General features: G+C 35.1%; 1 protein-coding gene across 2 annotated transcripts in view; it reads right to left on the reverse strand.

The window, feature by feature from the left end:
• LOC108547866 (ras-related protein Rab-37) overlaps positions 1-18972 on the reverse strand; it is a 179303-nt gene that overhangs the window by 113031 nt on the left and 47300 nt on the right. For both annotated transcript variants that reach the window (XM_017900572.1, XM_017900566.1), the window contains one exon: positions 9047-9157. In XM_017900572.1, coding sequence (XP_017756061.1) covers positions 9047-9157 — 111 coding nt within the window. The remainder of the gene's footprint in view (positions 1-9046; positions 9158-18972) is intronic.

The following is an 18972-nucleotide window of genomic DNA, read 5'->3' on the forward strand; positions in this document are numbered from 1 at the left end:
ATATATAATATTAAAATATAGTATTTCATATATTTATTATTATTCATATATAGTATTTATACAATATTTTAATATTATATGCAACACTATTAGCAATTAAAAATTATTTATATTTGAAATATTATTACACTTATCCAATTGCACTATAATTAAAAATTATTTAATTTCAATTTGCCACTAGGTATACCTATTTTATTCGCATTAAAATTATTAAAATTATACAAATCTGGATACATTAAAATATATTGAATATAATTTTAGTCCAATGCGAGTATAATTCATCTTCACGGAATTTACCATGAAAAACTCGCTACGAACTAAATTTGTTATTATAGTATAAGGGGTTAATGCTATTGATTATTCTCTCATAGCTATTTTACCTTATGTCAAGTACCGAATTTTAATTCTGGTTTATCTCTACTCTCAAAGAAAAATTTGTTCTCAATTTATTTTATTACGTTATCATTACGTCACGCGATTACTTGGAATTTTAACTCGTCTCATGGCTCGGCGTGGACCGCAGGAATAACGAAAGGAGAAGAAAACGACGAAGAAACAGAAACACGATGGAATCGTTTAGGATCTATCGGTTTCCCGGTGCAAACACGAGTCGCTCGTAACGAGACGAAAGTTCCGCGGGAAAGCCGCGAGACGAGACACGGCCATCACGAGATAGACACGTGTTACAGGAGAAATCTGCGAGCGGAGCGGCTGTTTGATAGAGCAATTTCAACTTTCTCGACGATACGGGGCACCGTTGCCTGGATAGCTGTCCGTCCGCCGCGACTGGAAAGTCTACGAACCGGAGGAATACCGATTTCCGTCTCTAACTTTGCTCGATTTCTATTAAATCTCGACCAATGTTACCGAACTGTTCGTGGCATAATTGCATTTAAGTTTGCAACACACGGGACGAGTGACGTTCATTTTTATATACACCAGCTTTGTCGCTTCCAAAAAATATTTTGGGACGATTCTAAATTCAGAAATTGGAATTTAATGTTATTTTATACAGGATGGAGTGTCGATTTCAATTTGCAAACCTCTGGGATGTAATATTCGTCCTTTTTGGAAATGAAGGATTATAACTTTCGTGCAGGTGTCGCGAAATTTATTTAAATTTCGACAAATTTTTCTTCTTAATCGCGTTCTGTCAATATCGATATCGATAAGGAAAGGGGCAAGCAAATTAGTTTCCATCGCGAAGGTTTAATGCTAATTTCTTTTTAATTCTGAGATTCTTGAAACTCGAGTTTAACCCCTTTCGTGTGTACCGTTTACTCGATTTGCAGGGATTATTCGCGCAAGTAAATGGATTCAAAGTAAATAGACAAAATACGATAAACGTTTCAACGTCCTCCAGAGATGTCGTTACACGTGTTTCAGGAAATCCGCGAATTCGCGCGAATTTGCTCCATCGCGCGTGAAACATTCTGCAAATAAGTCGACGAGTAAGCGGATAAATTAAACGAGAACTCGCGTTTCACTGGTACACGGTAAATTTTTAAATATCGTAGGAAAATACACGTTCTGAACGCGTAAATTGGTAAAAACTTTGGGTAAACGAAAGTGGATATTGTTTGTCGAGCATTATTTATGAAAGAGGAAAGAAATTTCGTATAAAAGGACCGCGTAATTTTTGGAAATGCATGTATCTAGGTTAACGCCAGACTAAATAGAAGTATTAATAATTTTATTTACGATAAATTGCATAAATCTACAACGTATTTTCAAGAACACAAGATCCAAAATAATATTAAATTAAATAAAAATATCAATAAACGAATTTTTATTAAATCAGGTAAATCTACAAAGTATTTCCAAGAACACAGTGTCCAAAATAATATTAAATTAAATAAAAATATCAATAAACTAATTTTGATTAAATCAGGTAAATCTACAAAGTATTTCCAAGAACACAGTGTTGAAAATAATATTAAATTAAATAAAATTATCAATAAACTAATTTTGATTAAATCAGGTAAATCTACAAAGTATTTCCAAGAACACAGTGTTGAAAATAATATTAAATTAAATAAAATTATCAATAAACTAATTTTCATTCATTCACGTGAATCTATAACTTATTTCCAATGACACAGTAGTATCCAAAATAATATAGAATTAAATAAAAATATCAAAACACATATTCTCATTAAATTTCGTAAATCTACAAAGTATTTCCAAGAACACAGTATCCAAAATAATATCGAATTAAATAAAAATATCAATAAACTAATTTTCATTAAATTAGGTAAATCTACAAAGTATTTCCAAGAACACAGTGTCAAAAATAATATTAAATGAAATAAAATGATCAATAAACTAATTTTCATTAATTCACGTGAATCTATAACTTATTTCCAATCACACAGTAGTATCCAAAATAATATAGAATTAAATAAAAATATCAAAACACATATTCTCATTAAAACCAATAAACTAATTTTCATTAATTCACGTGAATCTATAACTTATTTCCAATGACACAGTAGTATCCAAAATAATATCGAATTAAATAAAAATATCAATAAACTAATTTTCATTAAATCAGGTAAATCTACAAAGTATTTCCAAGAACACAGTGTTGAAAATAATATTAAATTAAATAAAATTATCAATAAACTAATTTTCATTCATTCACGTGAATCTATAACTTATTTCCAATGACACAGTAGTATCCAAAATAATATAGAATTAAATAAAAATATCAAAACACATATTCTCATTAAATTTCGTAAATCTACAAAGTATTTCCAAGAACACAGTATCCAAAATAATATCGAATTAAATAAAAATATCAATAAACTAATTTTCATTAAATTAGGTAAATCTACAAAGTATTTCCAAGAACACAGTGTCAAAAATAATATTAAATGAAATAAAATGATCAATAAACTAATTTTCATTAATTCACGTGAATCTATAACTTATTTCCAATCACACAGTAGTATCCAAAATAATATAGAATTAAATAAAAATATCAAAACACATATTCTCATTAAATTTCGTAAATCTACAAAATATTTCTAAGAACACAGTGTCCAAAATACTATCAAATTAAATAAAAATATCAATAAATTTATTAAATCGCGTGATTCAAATACACATTCCCAAGACTACCAAATAACACTGCTCTAAATGATCCAATTTTAAGGAATATTATTAAATTTATCCTCATCTACGTCGTTCTTCTTCTTCCCTAAATATATCGAAGGAGCGATACCAATTTCTCGGAAACGGGATCAGGAATCATAACCTAAAATCTGGAGTGCACTCGCAGGGATCGTTGGCGATGATCCTCATCGAGCGTTTCATTGGCAAACGTGACTGGATGGAACTTTCTTTCGCTTCTCCTCGGCTTCTGCTTGCAGGGGGAACGGTTCTGAATCGGAAAACCATTAACGGTTCGTTCCACGTCAACTCGTCCCGCGGAACGAGACAAGTGAAAAGCGTCTGCGCGATAATTAGAGAAGATTTCATCAATCCCGACCTCGATGGCCTCCCCGGGCCATGAATATTTATGAGATCCTGCCGGTGGTTTTCGTTCGGAAGAAATTGAATTCGCGGCTAATAACTCGGTCCCGAATCTTTCCTGAATATCACAGAAACGCGTTTATGGCGTTCTTTGGATGCAATTATTGGATCACGAGGACGGATTGAATATGGAAAATATGGAAAGTATTTGCGGTTAATTCGCTGAATTAATATAAGAGAATACTATTACGATATTATAGGGAAATTCTAGTAATATTGTTAGTGACTTTATGGTAATATTACGGTACTGCTAATTTTATTAATGCGTTGACTGTCATAGTGGTCATCAGTGATAGGTGATAGAAATTTTTTATACTAACTCGGTCCCGAATTTTTCCCGAATTTTTCTCGAATATCGCATTAACGCGTTTATGGTGTTTTTTGGATGGAATTATTGGGCCACGAGGATGGATTGAATATGGAAAATATGGAAAGTATTTGCGGTTAATTCGCTGAATTAATATAAGAGAATACTATTACGATATTATAGGGAAATTCTAGTAATATTGTTAGTGACTTTATGGTAATATTACGGTACTGCTAATTTTATTAATGCGTTGACTGTCATAGTGGTCATCAGTGATAGGTGATAGAAATTTTTTATACTAACTCGGTCCCGAATTTTTCCCGAATTTTTCTCGAATATCGCATTAACGCGTTTATGGTGTTTTTTGGATGGAATTATTGGGCCACGAGGATGGATTGAATATGGTAAATATGAAAAGTATTTGCGGTTAATTCGCTAAATAAATATAAAAGAATACTGTTAGCGATATTATAGGGAAATTCTAGTAATATGATTAGTGACTTTACGGTAATATTATGATATTGTTAATTTTATTAACGCGTTGACTATCATGGTGATCATCAGTGACAGAAGATAGAAATTTTGTATAATAACTCGGTCCCGAATTTTTCTCGAATATTGCATTAACACGTTTATGGTGTTCTCTGGATTAAATTATTGGATCATGAGAGTGAATTGAATATGGAAATTATGGAAAGTATTTGCGGTTAGTTAATTACTTGAGTCAATATAAGAGAATACTGTTAGATATATTATAGGGAAATTCTAGTAACATCGTTAGTGACTTTATGGTAATATTACGGTATTGTTAATTTTCTTAACGCGTTGACTGTCATGGTGGTGTCATGTTGGATCATCAGTGACAGTCGATAGCAATCTTTTAAATTCGTTATATTTGATTTATTCAAACAATTTTTGGAAAATTCGTACAACTAATAAATCCAGAACAATGCGGTATTTTTATTCTTTTGTTCCGTCATATCGTTCGATAATTCATTATATCCGAGGAATAATAGAAATTATATTGCAACGGTATTAATTTAAAATCTGCCAACAATAGCGTGCAAAAACCTAACATAGACCTTTTATTCTCGAATTCAATTGAACGTCGAAATAAATATGAAATATCGAAAAATAGATTGCATAAGCTGCATACGTATGTTTCACCGATCTCCCTACTCTATATCTCTGATAGTTGTCCGATTGAATCATTAACGAATTTTTTCACGTCGAAACAAGCGGGTCGATCGTTGAAACTTTGATGGGATTAATATTGGTAATTTAAGCACGATTTTCAGCGTGGCCCCGGAATAACGCGATTACGCGCGAATTTAAAATTCAGAGGATCGATAGAGTACGTTCGAGTATAAAGCAACCCCGAATCGGTAACGATGTTAACGTAATTTTCTCTGATACCGAATGCTCGTTGTTTATTCCATCGTTGTCCGTGCGAAACGAACGAACCGTAAATTTATTTAATTCATGGCGATTCGCGTGCTCTTTAATCGGTCAATATTGAATATTACTCGATTCAGTGATCGTCAAAAAGCGATCGGTATTCTTGGATGTGATTATACGGGGTAAGTGATGCGAAATTTTACCCTGTTATGCGTGTTGTGTTGAAAATTTAGTAGAATATGTACATATTTAGTAGACTTTTAGTTTTAGTTTTGCTAGTTAATAGCAGACATTTTGCAGAATATGTACTGTATTTAGTAGAATAAATATTTATATTAAATCTATTATATTGAATATTTATATTAACACATTGTAGGCGAGAGACTGTAATCCCAGTTGCATGATAGATTGCAATGAACTGCATTCTGTGACTTTGAAGCAACTTGCGCTTTACTTTATCCTATTTTTTAATTTTATCAGTTTCCACTAGTGTCTTATTTTATTGCATTTTATCCATTTTGAAAATGGATTCGCGCGATTTCGATTGTGATGAAAGTGAAATAATTGCTGATTAAAAAGCTGGATTTGCCCGCTACGCGTTCAAAAACTTGGAAAACCATGCCTGCGTGCACAGTGTTAATTTATATTAATCCCGTAGAAATAAATAAATAAATAAATAAATAAACAAATATTTAGTAGATATCTTTGTAGTCTAGATAAGAATTCTGGAACGTGTTAATGATTTCTTCGTATGATTTATAACATGGCGGAAATTCATTTTGCTACATCACTATGTTGGCAAACTTGCCAAAAGATTGCTCGAGGAATCGTCAAATATACCTAAGTAGACTCACTTCTATTATTCATAATTTATTATTTATTTTCCATTTGTCTTTTCATGTAGAATCGCCCAGTTCCTGGTTATACTACCCCATTACTGGGACACCCTGTATATATATATATATATAAAAATTCATATGATCAAGTTTCATAGAATTAATTTCCAAGTTTAGTCAAAGATTAACCCTTTGCACTCGACGACTTTTTCGTTACAGAAAAATAGTAATTCGAAGACTTTCTGTCATAGAGTCGACGATATTTTTAAAATGGTAAATGAGAAATCATATGCAAATTAAGTCATATAATTATTTTTCTTCGACATTCCACACATCGTTAGGTAATTTTAAATTTGATATATTAATTAACGTCGATCTTTAGAATCCGATTAAACGGTGACTGAGAGTCACCTCTCGAGTGCAAAGGGTCAATGATCTTCGATCGTCGTGATTGGTAAAACTCGAAATATTTTTCCAGTTTATGTGGTAATAAAATGACAAAAGAATTTCTCGTGTAAACCAGGCCTAAACTAAAACACGTCGGTATATGTCTCGTTTTCAAAGTATCACTTCCACTCGTCTGGAACAATTCTTTTCCAAATTACGCAACAACGAAGTTACATAGAAACTTGTCGAAAAATGCAGGGTCCCAGAGGTATCCCGTTTGTGATGTGAACCAGACCTAAGGGTCGGCGAGGCAGCGCGTAAAAGCGTCGCGCGCGTCTCTCAGCCTCATGCATAAATGCATCGCTCGCATTGGTAGACGCTGATACACGCAACCGTCGCGCGCGACCCTGCGTCGCGATGGGCTGCCATCGCGACGCCTGCGAGTACAGGGAATCGCGCTCGTAAAACGCGCGCAACTTCGCAAATTCTCCCGTGTATCAAGTTTCGCTCGTTGCGCTCGTTCATGCACGGGAAAATTAATCGAGGGTGAGCTATAGCGAGCTATTCTACCCCGAAGACTCGAGATTTCTCGCGAGAATGAAAGAATTCGCGGAAAATAAGTTCCCTGGAAAAGTCGCTGTGGAATGGAAGTATGCTGTAAGAGAAAATTCGCATATATTTCCAAATTTTGCGAAATTAACAGATCGTAGAAATTTGAAATTTCAATCGTGACACTAAATTTTTCGCGAATGAAAGAATTCGCGGAAAATAAGTTCCCTGGAAAAGTCGCTGTGGAATGGAAGTATGCTGTAAGAGAAAATTCGCACACATTTCCAAATTTTGCGAAATTAACAGATCGTAGGAATTTGAAATTCCAATCGTGATTCTAAATTTTTCGCGAATAAAAGAATTCGCGAAAAATAAGTTCCCTGAAAAAGTCGCTGTGGAATGGAAGTATGTTGTAAGAGAAAATTCGCATATATTTCCAAATTTTGCGAAATTAACAGATCGTAGAAATTTGAAATTTCAATCGTGACACTAAATTTTTCGCGAATGAAAGAATTCGCGGAAAATAAGTTCCCTGGAAAAGTCGCTGTGGAATGGAAGTATGCTGTAAGAGAAAATTCGCACACATTTCCAAATTTTGCGAAATTAACAGATCGTAGGAATTTGAAATTCCAATCGTGATTCTAAATTTTTCGCGAATGAAAGAATTCGCGGAAAATAAGTTCCCTGGAAAAGTCGCTGTGGAATGGAAGTATGCTGTAAGAGAAAATTCGCACACATTTCCAAATTTTAAGAAATTAACAGTTCGTGTGAATTTGAAATTCCAATCGTGACACTAAATTTTTCACGAGAATGAAAGAATTCACGGAAAATAAGTTCTCTGGAAAAGTCGCCGTGGATTGGAAGTATGCTGTAAGAGAAAATTCGCACACATTTCCAAATTTTGCGAAATTAACAAATCGTGTGAATTCGAAATTCCAATCGTGACTCTAAATTTTTCGCGAATGAAAGAATTCGCGGAAAATAAGTTCCCTGGAAAAGTTACTGTGGAATGAAAGAATGCTGTAAGAGAAAATTCGCATACATTTCCAAATTTTGCGAAATTAGCAGATCATACGAATGTGGAATTCTAATCATGGCTGGAAATTTTTCGCGAATGGAAAATACTGGAAATTTTGCTGCGAACTGAAAGTATGCTGTAAAAGAAAATTCGCACGCATTTCTAAATTTCGTGAAATTAGCAGATCACACGAATGTGGAATTCTAATCGTGACTGGAAATTTTCTGCGAATGTAAAATACCGGAAAAGTTGCTATGAAATGAAAGTTTGCTGTACGATAAAATTCGCACATATTTTCAAATTTTGCGAAATTAACAAGTCGTGCGAATGTGGAATTCTAATCGTGGCACGAGAGCTTTCGCGAATGAAAAATACTGGAAATTTTGATGCGAAATGAAAGTATGCTGTACGAGAAAATTCGCATACATTTCCAAATTTTGCGAAATTAACAAATCATGCAATTGCGAATACGATACGAATATGGAATTCTAATTTTAACTCTGGGTTTAAACACATTTCTGCCATTTTTATACCTTTGTTTTCCAGACGTACAGGATGTAAATTGCGAGGCGTCTGGTCGAAATAGAAAACAGGTTTGGGTTAGAAAATAAGAGGAAGCTTGTAATGAAGAATTACGAGTGTCACGATGATGGCAGATACAGTAGATTCCGAGAACAGAAGGAAATTAATCGACGATCGAGGACGAGAATTTTATTTCAGCAATTGGATATTTCTTCCTTCTTCCTTGTAATTAAGAATAATATCCGTGAAACGCTTTCACGGAGCTTTGACAGTATTCCAGAAACGGTATTTCTTCGTTGATCAAACAGGCCAATTTAGATAGGGTATTTAGACTGAAAGACCATCGAATCTACCCTTTCGTTTTGCGAGAGGTGCAAAAATCGAGTGACTGTTATTTTTATGGAAATTTAAGAATTGACATGGGGCGCTTGCACGTCCACGGACCTTCGTCTGCGCAAACAAATAAATATCGAACATTTGCCTGGCACGTACCGTGAAGCCGATGCCGACGGTGGCTGCGAAGTTTCCCGGCTGGAATTTTCCTGTGTCGAACTGGACCAGCAGGGACGTCTTGCCCACGCCGCTGTCGCCCAGCAGGATTGTCTGCAGACAAAAAAGAGGGGTTGGTCCTCGACCGCTATCGACTTCTTATCGAACGCGCGTCAGTCAGCCCGGGCATCCTTTTATCGGATACCGCTTATCTGGACCCGAGATTTTTACCTTTTTCACCTCGCAGAGCAAGTAAAACATTTGCATTCTGCGAGGGAGAAGAAATATATCATACTTACATATGTAATTTTCGTTTAAGAATTTAGGCTGAAGAGAGTAGCATTTGTAGGCAATTATAATTATGAAAGTGGTCTAAGTCATCGACTTAAGAGGATGCATTATTATTTATCTTTTTATTCTAAGTCATCGACTTAAGAGGATAATTATTTATTTCGTGTTGCATTCATTTATATTACGATAAAATATATTTATTTTCTACAAAACAGTGAAGAATTGAATCGTTAGATTGAGTTTGTAGCTTCATCGCAATTAATTTTATAATCTAGTATTTTCAGTATTTAAAGGCCGAAGCTTTTAATATTTCAGAAGTAAATATAAATAACTTACACCACTTTCATAATCATAGGCATATATGTATATAATTGGTAGATCCTTAGTCCTCAGTCCTCTTTAGTTGAGTCAGTTGCGTTAATCGCTAATAAAACAAGGTATATATAGAGCGTTTGTACAATAAGAACCAAATTGTTAGTAATAAAGTACTATAGTAATATAGATAAAAATACAGTGTCATTTAATTCCAATAGCATTCTACATGGACGCGTATTTTTCAAAAAATTTAGTAACTGGAACCAAGTATTAAATTTTTGTATAAAATTTTGTGACATATAGTTTAAACGAAGTTGAAAAAGGGAAAAGCTTCTTCGAAATATTTGTTGATATTTTGCATCAACCCCTTCGAGGATTGAAACTTCCACGTTCCCTTAAACCACCCCATGATTCTATAATAATGAGTATAAAAATTGTAAGGAAAAAAATTTTTAAAACATTCTTATGTATATAATAAATTAAATATTAAATCGAAGTTACGATATCGTCATGCTACATATACAAATTTCGTGACCAGTATATAAATACAAGGATACAATACAATGATAACTATGAAATTTAATTAGTGGTTTCTGATATTAGTGGAAAGAGCCAATCGGTATATACAAGTACCCATTTTCATCTAAACAGATTGTAAATAAAATTTTATTATAGGGTAATTGTTAATCTTCATATATATATGTGCACCTGTGTCGATGGTATGGATACCAATGTGTGGGTGTGCGACACCTAGTACCTAATTAGGTATCTAGGTAACTAAGTCACGTATAAACACGTGTATCGTTAGTACATAAAATATAAAACCGTCTCCAAAATTAAAAACACACTGCTGTATTTATCCCACATAAGATCACCATAAAAACATGGAGACTATAAATCAATGTTGAAGAACCAGGTTTCTACCCTTACGCTAATACTTTCGTGTTTTTAAAAGTACGTAAATAATTTCCGAAATTAATCCAAGAGAATTGAAATCTGCACATTGCCAGATACCACCATGTAGAATTGGAAATCCGGTCCAAGTTTAACCCCATAGCGATAAATAGACAGGGATTCCCGCAATCAGTCGCAAAGCGTCCTCCAACCTTCGAACTACCCTCGACCCGCTCCAATTAAGGCCAGCCCCGTAATTACGAGTTCGCAGGAGCGTTCTTTTCGATTTTTCTTTCTCCAGTGGCAGCTTCTCAAATTACGCGTAACACACGGTTCGATTTCTGCCGTGAACCATGGCGCACTGTGTGGTCCCATAAAGTCTGCGGTCGGCAGTCAACTTTGTTGCTCCCTGGCCGCGCCGTTCCTCGATAGCAACACCTGTAGCAGGCAATAGCCGTTTGACCTGCTGGATTATTACATTACGAGTCGGGATGGCACCTGCTTCGCCACTGTACGCGTGTTTCCACGCGTGTGCGTGCGTGCGCACGCGCATTATACGGGTCGTCGAAGATTTCTGCTTGGAATATCTATTTATGGTTTTATTTATTCTTTTTCCCTTCTAAGTAAATTGATTTTATTACCCCTATTTGGGATTGGGTGGAATAGTATTTTTATTTTTGACTTGGATCATTTCTTCTATTTTCGTTTGACACTGGACTTTGGAATAGGGTACTATAATATTTTTATTTTTGACTTAACTCATTTCTTTCATTTTCGTTTGACAGTGGACTTTGGAATAGGGTAGTATAATATTTTTATTTTTGACTTAACTCATTTCTTTCATTTTCGTTTGACAGTGGACTTTGGAATAGGGTAGTATAATATTTTTATTTTTGACTTAACTCATTTCTTTCATTTTCGTTTGATAGTGGATTTTTTAATAGGTTGGTATAATATTTTTATTTTTGACTTAACTCATTTCTTTCATTTTCGTTTGATAGTGGATTTTTTAATAGGTTGGTATAATATTTTTATTTTTGACTTAACTCATTTCTTTCATTTTCGATTGACAGTGGATTTTTTAATAGGTTGGTATAATATTTTTATTCTTGACTTAACTCTTTCTTTCATTTTCGTTTTACAGTGAATTTTGGAATAGGGTAGTATAGTATTCTGAATTTTGATTTAACTTATTTCTTTCATTTTCGTTTTACAGTGGATTTTGGAATAGGGTCGTATAATATTCTTACTTTTAACTTAACTCATTTCTTTCGGTTTCGTTTTATTTTTCTCTCCTAAGTAAATTGATTTTATGATGAATCCCTATTTGGGATAGGGTGGAATAGTATCCACCCTTACTTTTGACTTAACTCATTTCTTTCATTTTCGTTTTATAGAAGATTTTAGAATAGGATGGTATAATATTTTTACTTCTCACTTAACTCATTTCTTTCATTTTCGTTTGACAGTGAATTTTGCAATAGTAGGAAATTGTATTTTTATTCCTTTTATTTTTTGGCTTAGTCTCAGCTTCAAATTTTGGGGATGCGTTCTTGGGGTTCTGACGAATATTGCATCCTTTGGTGCTGCCAATTTTTTTTTATTTCCTTTGTGCGAAAATTTATCACAAAATAATTTATAGAAATCACGATTGTTGTCCTAGATTTATCATACTATTTTATCATTTTACAAAATTTTCTGTTATTTTGCTAGCTATCTGTATATTATACTGCAATTTACGTATACTACCTGTATAGCATCTGTCTTTTTTGATAAATAAAAAAATTATTCGCATGTTCCAAGATAGATGTATATCAACCTCGATAATTTAACAACGATTTGTTAGCGATATATGAACGATACGGCAAGGTGTCATGGAAAATAATAGCGTTTTTTTAAAGATACGACATCTCGATCTCTGACTCGTAATTAGGCCGTAAAATGATCTTGACGGCTGAAATTACGTTTATGTGGGTAAAACGAGTGTATATAAAATTTAAGTAATTGCTGGAGTATGTAAGCGCGCTATTCAAGAGATAATTGCCCGGCCATAATCGTTACCTGTAGCAGTTAAAAACTCCAGGAACGCTGATAAGAGTTCGCTCATTCGTTAGAAGGGTAGAAAGGGTTCATTGGATAAGAATAATTTTGAGAAAGATTTTGAGCAATTTGAATAATTTTTAAACAATGAACGATAACCCAATTCGATATTAAATAATCGTTATTCACGAAAACAGTGTCCCTATATTTTCCAGGGATTTGGTAAACGTAACACTCAAACGAATCATCAATTATCATACTAATTTGCATATCGAAGTTCCATGCTCAGTGCGAAGGAATTAATCACGTTAATAAATAATACGATTAAATATGCAAATTAATGGTTACCATTTCGATGTCTCGATTCACTTTTGCAAAATTTTGCAAAAGATAGCTGTAACTTATGAGTCATGCTAGCGACACCGTTGCAATCGGTATGAACATATTCGCGTTTGCACAGACGCTTGTGAGTATACACTACGCCTCAAAAGTTTAGAATTCCTTCTAATATTCGCCAATTACAAAACAAAATAAATTTTAAAAATAATCTTGAAAAATATCAACATTCCATTTTGTTCATCTTCAATCCATCAACAACTCCATGTAATTTACCAATCCAAAACTATTCAAATTATTTCAACAAACAATATTTAAAATTCCTTCAAACTTTTATAAAATTTCTCAAAACTATTCTTTCCTTCGTTACTCAATTTTCTTCTAAGTTATTAAAAATTTTGTAAAAAGGTGTCACATAACGTTTTTATTATCCAAAATTCTTCACCATACTTGTGTTACACACCAAAACACACAGGACTCCACATTCGTATCCAAAATCGAATCACGAACGAACATAAACCAACTCTCCAACATTTTCTTTGGGATGGTTTCATTTGGAATTAAACGAACAAAACCCGGAACCCGATTATCCAAAATCGAATCACAAAGGAACATAAACCAATCCCCAAACATTTTCTTTGGGATGGTTTCATTTGGAATTAAACGAACAAAACCCGGAACCCGATTATCCAAAATCGAATCACAAACGAACATAAACCAACTCTCCAACATTTTCTTTGGGATGGTTTCATTTGGAATTAGACGAACAAAACCCGGAACCCGATTATCCAAAATCGAATCACAAACGAACATAAACCAACTGTCCAACATTTTCTTTGGGATGGTTTCATTTGGAATTAGACGAACAAAACCCGGAACCCGATTATCCAAAATCGAATCACAAACGAACATAAACCAACTGTCCAACATTTTCTTTGGGATGGTTTCATTTGGAATTAAACGAACAAAACCCGGAACCCGATTATCCAAAATCGAATCACAAACGAACATAAACCAATCCCCAAACATTTTCTCTCGGATGGTTTCATTTGGAATTGGACGAACAAAACCCGGAACCCGATTATCCAAAATCGAATCACAAACGAACATAAACCAATCCCCAAACATTTTCTTTGGGATGGTTTCATTTGGAATTAGACGAACAAAACTCGGAACCCGATTTCAAGAAACGTGAATTCAATTTGCACGGGAACAATCGATCCCGAGCTTTTGAGCGGCAGTGTACAGATGGGTGTCATTTTATGCAGTCTCAGGCGAATGGGTGCCATTATCGGCCGGTCTGGGGAGATGAATTACAACGACGTCGAAAATGACTGTCGCGATTTTTCCCGCATGAGGCCGCGGGATTCTTGGATGTGTGGAATGTTCCACGGGATGTTGATGCCCGACGCGGGTCTTTAAACGCGTCTTCTTCGATTTTTCCAGCAGCCTCGAGCTGCAGTTAGGTATTTGCCAATTGGACACTGTGACGAACGAAGAATGCCGTGGAATGCTGTAAATTGGACGTTGGCTAATCCCGTCCTACGATTAATTCCTCATTACCGCCATTTTTACCCGCGCTTTCCTCCGCGATGAATATCCCCTTTCTCCTCGGGAGGAATTTCCTTTTAAGAAAACGGCGAGAGGCTCGTGCGCTGTGGAAAATTTTTGGACGGAAGTCGTGAATGTCTTCGCGAAGCAGCTGAGCGAGGAGAACACGCAAGATGGCTGATAAGAGGTGGACGAATTGCTGGGAAACGAAGGTGGTCATTTTGACGGAATATTCGATGCATAGATAAAGCGTGTTCATCGGATGTGCAAGCATTCTTAAATCGTACGAAGATTCTCGAAGTAACGGGTAATGCACGTTGCGAAGGTAGATAAAGTATAGTAATTCTCCATAGTAGTCCTGCGTAGGTATAATAACAACGATGTAGTGAGTAAAAATAAAAGGACCGGAAGTGATAAGGAATTGCGCGCAATTTCAGCTGAATTTTCAATAATCCCGAATGACAGGTATTTTCTAAAATAAATAAAGTATAGTAATTCTTCATAGTAGTTCTGCGTAGGTATAATAACAACGACGCAATGATTAAAAATAAAAGGATCAGAAATGATAAGGAATTGCACGCAATTTCAGTTGAATTTTCAATAATCGCGAATGACAGGTATTTTCTAAAATAGATAAAGTATAGTAATTCTCCATAGTAGTCCTGCGTAGGTATAATAACAACGATGTAGTGAGTAGAAATAAAAGGATCAGAAGTGATAAGGAATTGCGCGCAATTTCAGCTGAATTTCCAATAATCCCGAATGACAGGTATTTTCTAAAATAGATAAAGTATAGTAATTCTTCATAGTAGTTCTGCGTAGGTATAATAACAACGACGCAATGATTAAAAATAAAAGGATCAGAAATGATAAGGAATTGCACGCAATTTCAGTTGAATTTTCAATAATCGCGAATGACAGGTATTTTCTAAAATAGATAAAGTATAGTAATTCTCCATAGTAGTCCTGCGTAGGTATAATAACAACGATGTAGTGAGTAGAAATAAAAGGATCAGAAGTGATAAGGAATTGCGCGCAATTTCAGCTGAATTTCCAATAATCCCGAATGACAGGTATTTTCTAAAATAGATAAAGTATAGTAATTCTTCATAGTAGTCCTGCATAGGTATAATAACATCGATATATTGAGTAAAAATAAAAGGATCAGAAGTGATAAGGAATTGCGCGCAATTTCAAGTGAATTTTCAATAATCGCGAATGACAGGTATTTTCTAAGGTAGACAAAGTATAGTAATTCTCCATAGTAGTTCTGCGTAGGTATAATAACATCGATGTATCGAGTAAAAATAAAAGGCCCGGAAGTGATAAGGAATTGCGCGCAATTTCAGCTGAATTTTCAATAATCCCGAATGACAGGTATTTTCTAAACAATTTGTTGTTATATTATTAAATTCCGTTAAAATACGGCTGTACGTATAAAATGCGGGAAAATAGAGCGAAAAAGCAACCGAAAGTGATAAGGAATTGCGCGCAATTTCAAGTGAATTTCCAATAATCGCGAATGACAGGTATTTTCTAAACAATTTGTTGTTGTATTATTAAATTCCGTTAAAATACGGCTGTACGTATAAAATGCGGGAAAATAGAGCGAAAAAGCGGTGCGCAATTTTATTAGAATTTTCAACACGCGGTTCGCCGTGAATGATAGTTATTTTCTAGATAATTCGTCGTTGAAAATCCCCTCGCGATATATTGTGTATAAAATGTACGTAAACGCTGCGCACGGGCTCTAATGGATTCAAAGTGGCAAAGAGTCGTGCATAATCTTGACACGATTTTCAGTAACTGGACTACCGCGAATAATAGTGATCGTCGGAATAGCCTGTCATTAAAAATTTCGTTGAGATACATTACGTATAAAATGTATGTAAATACGGCGCGTGTGTATGCAAGCGGCGGCAGGAGTGATCGGTTGCCTGGATGTCGAGTATCATAACACGTGTCAATGTATCGAACAAGCTCGCGAATCGAGGTAACACCTGGATAATTCGGGCTCGTAAAAAGATCCATGATTAGGCATCAACAGGCTGCGTCGAAATGGAAAGGTGGTCATTTCGAGCACTAGATGAGAAGATAAGCGGTCAGCCGGGCATAGAAATGGCTATTAAGCTTGTTACCCTGTTGAGAATATCCTTTCGTCGGTAGAAAAACTCTGTAATACCGTCGGGGACATTAATTGCGGGAGAAAGTACCGAGGGTCGTAAAGAGAAGGTATAGAACCGAGAGAAATGGCTCCCGATCTTAGCCCAACTTTCAAACATTTTTCAAATCCTCGTATCTGTCATAAGCAAGTGATTTGAAAAATTTTTATTCTAATGAAATTTAATATATTTACCGATGATATAATTTCATTCTATTGTATCCTTCTTGTACAGACAAGCCTATGGTAGGACTAAGAGTGTCGATAGGATTGAATTTCTTCATAATCGATGCCTAACTGTTGTCATAGTCGATGCCTCACTGTGTCATAAGCATGTGGTTTGGAAAATTTTTATTTTAATTAAATTTAATATATTTATCGATGATATAATTGTATCGTATTATATCCTTCTTGTACAAATAAGGCTAAGAGAGCTGATAAGACTGGACTTCTCCATAATCGATGCCTAACTGTTGTCATATTTATTGCCTTACTGTCATAAGCATGTGATTTGAAAAATTTTAATTCTAATCAAATTTAGTATATTTGTCGATGATATAATTTCATCCTATTGCATCCTTCATGTACAGACAATGCCATGATCACGTTAAGAGGGCTGATAAGATTGGACTTCTTCATAGTCGATGCCTCATTGTGCCATGAGCATATGATTTGGAAAATCTCAATTTTAATCAAATTTAGTATATTTACCAGTGATGTAATTTCATCGTATTATATCCTTCTTGTACAGACAGGTCCATGATAAGGTTAAAAGAGCTGACAGGACTGGGCTTCTTCATTGTCGATGCCTCACTGTGTCATAAGCATGTGATTTGGAAAATTTCAATTTTAATCAAATTTAGTATATTTACCAGTGATATAATTTCATCGTATTATATCTTTCTTATACGAATAAGGCTAAGAGAGCTGATAAGACTGGACTTCTCCATAATCGATGTCTAACTGTTGTCATACTTGTTGCCTTATTGTGTCATAAGCATGTGATTTGGAAAATCTCAATTTTAATCAAATTTAGTATATTTACCAGTGATATAATTTCATCGTATTATATCTTTTTTGAATAAGACCATGATCAGGCTAAGTGTAGATAGAATTAGGTTCCTTCATAGTCGATGCCTGACTGTTGTTGACACCTACTTGCTGTCAAACGAGCTTTATACCTTCCATCTTCTTAAAAATCTTATCATCTGAACTTCTCGAGGCCATATTATAATTGTGCCTGTCATAAGCACGTGCTTTGGAAAATTTCAATTCTAACTGGACTATAAGCTTCTATATAATCTCTTTGTTACCTACACTGTCTTCCACCATAAAGCTCCATTAATCCTTAACCACTTACGCTGGCAAGAAATTCACAGACGCGTGTGCCAGAACTGTCCAGTATTTCTGTAATAATTGCCTGATGACGTGTATACCACGTCGTTTGCGATTCAGTGACAAAAGCATAGCATAGCACGTCTTTCCAGCGTCAGTGGTTAAGAACGCTTTATGATATGAACAAATGTGACAGATCATAACGAAACAAGTGCAAGTAGAACCGATGATCGTACACATCCCGATACTAAAAACGAAATTATATCAATTAAACATTGATCTAATAGGCATCTATCACCCATATCGGTATTGAATAACAGCTTAACCGGATTAAATTACATGCCTAGTCCAAAAATTAAAAATTATATAGAAACGAATGAAATAAATCTTACAGAATTTTACAACTTCTTTATCATCATTTGCTACTGTAATTCGAAATACGTGATAATGACATAATGACATAATCCATCGACCAGCGAAGAAGACAGGTACACTCCCAATTCCGAATTCGATTTGGGATACTCCAAACTCTGGGAAACTGCAAAGCAAGCAGGTCTAAAGGGACACACGTCAACGAAGCACATGGTATCGAAGAAAAAGGATGAAAAGGAAGCATCTCGTAGGCCACGAAATGTAAACGATGGCTAGCCAATCCAAGTCCCATCTAGCGAAGCGGTCCAATGGAATCCTCTGGCCGGCGAGCGAAAGGAGTAAATAAAGCGTCGGCGACACGGATGCACGGAAGAAATTACAAGTCCGAGGAGTCCCAGGTGCACGTCGCGTATCCCTAGGGGTAAATGCAGGTGGAAGCGGTCGTAATGCGATAATTTGCCCCGTGGCTCGGGTCAAACGACGAGTTGCTTCACAGGTGTGTCGCGCGGGACGAGGAGGATGAAGCGGGCGGGAAGAAGAATGGCGAAGGAAACGTCGCGAATAATTTTGGACCCGTCCACCGATGGGCAGAAATTTATGACGAGGTAGTAAAAGTCCGACTGACTAATTCTGT

The sequence above is a fragment of the Eufriesea mexicana genome, unplaced genomic scaffold (assembly GCF_001483705.2).
Source record: "Eufriesea mexicana isolate 0111107269 unplaced genomic scaffold, ASM148370v2 scaffold1272, whole genome shotgun sequence".
NCBI classification, from domain to species: Eukaryota; Metazoa; Arthropoda; class Insecta; order Hymenoptera; family Apidae; genus Eufriesea; species Eufriesea mexicana.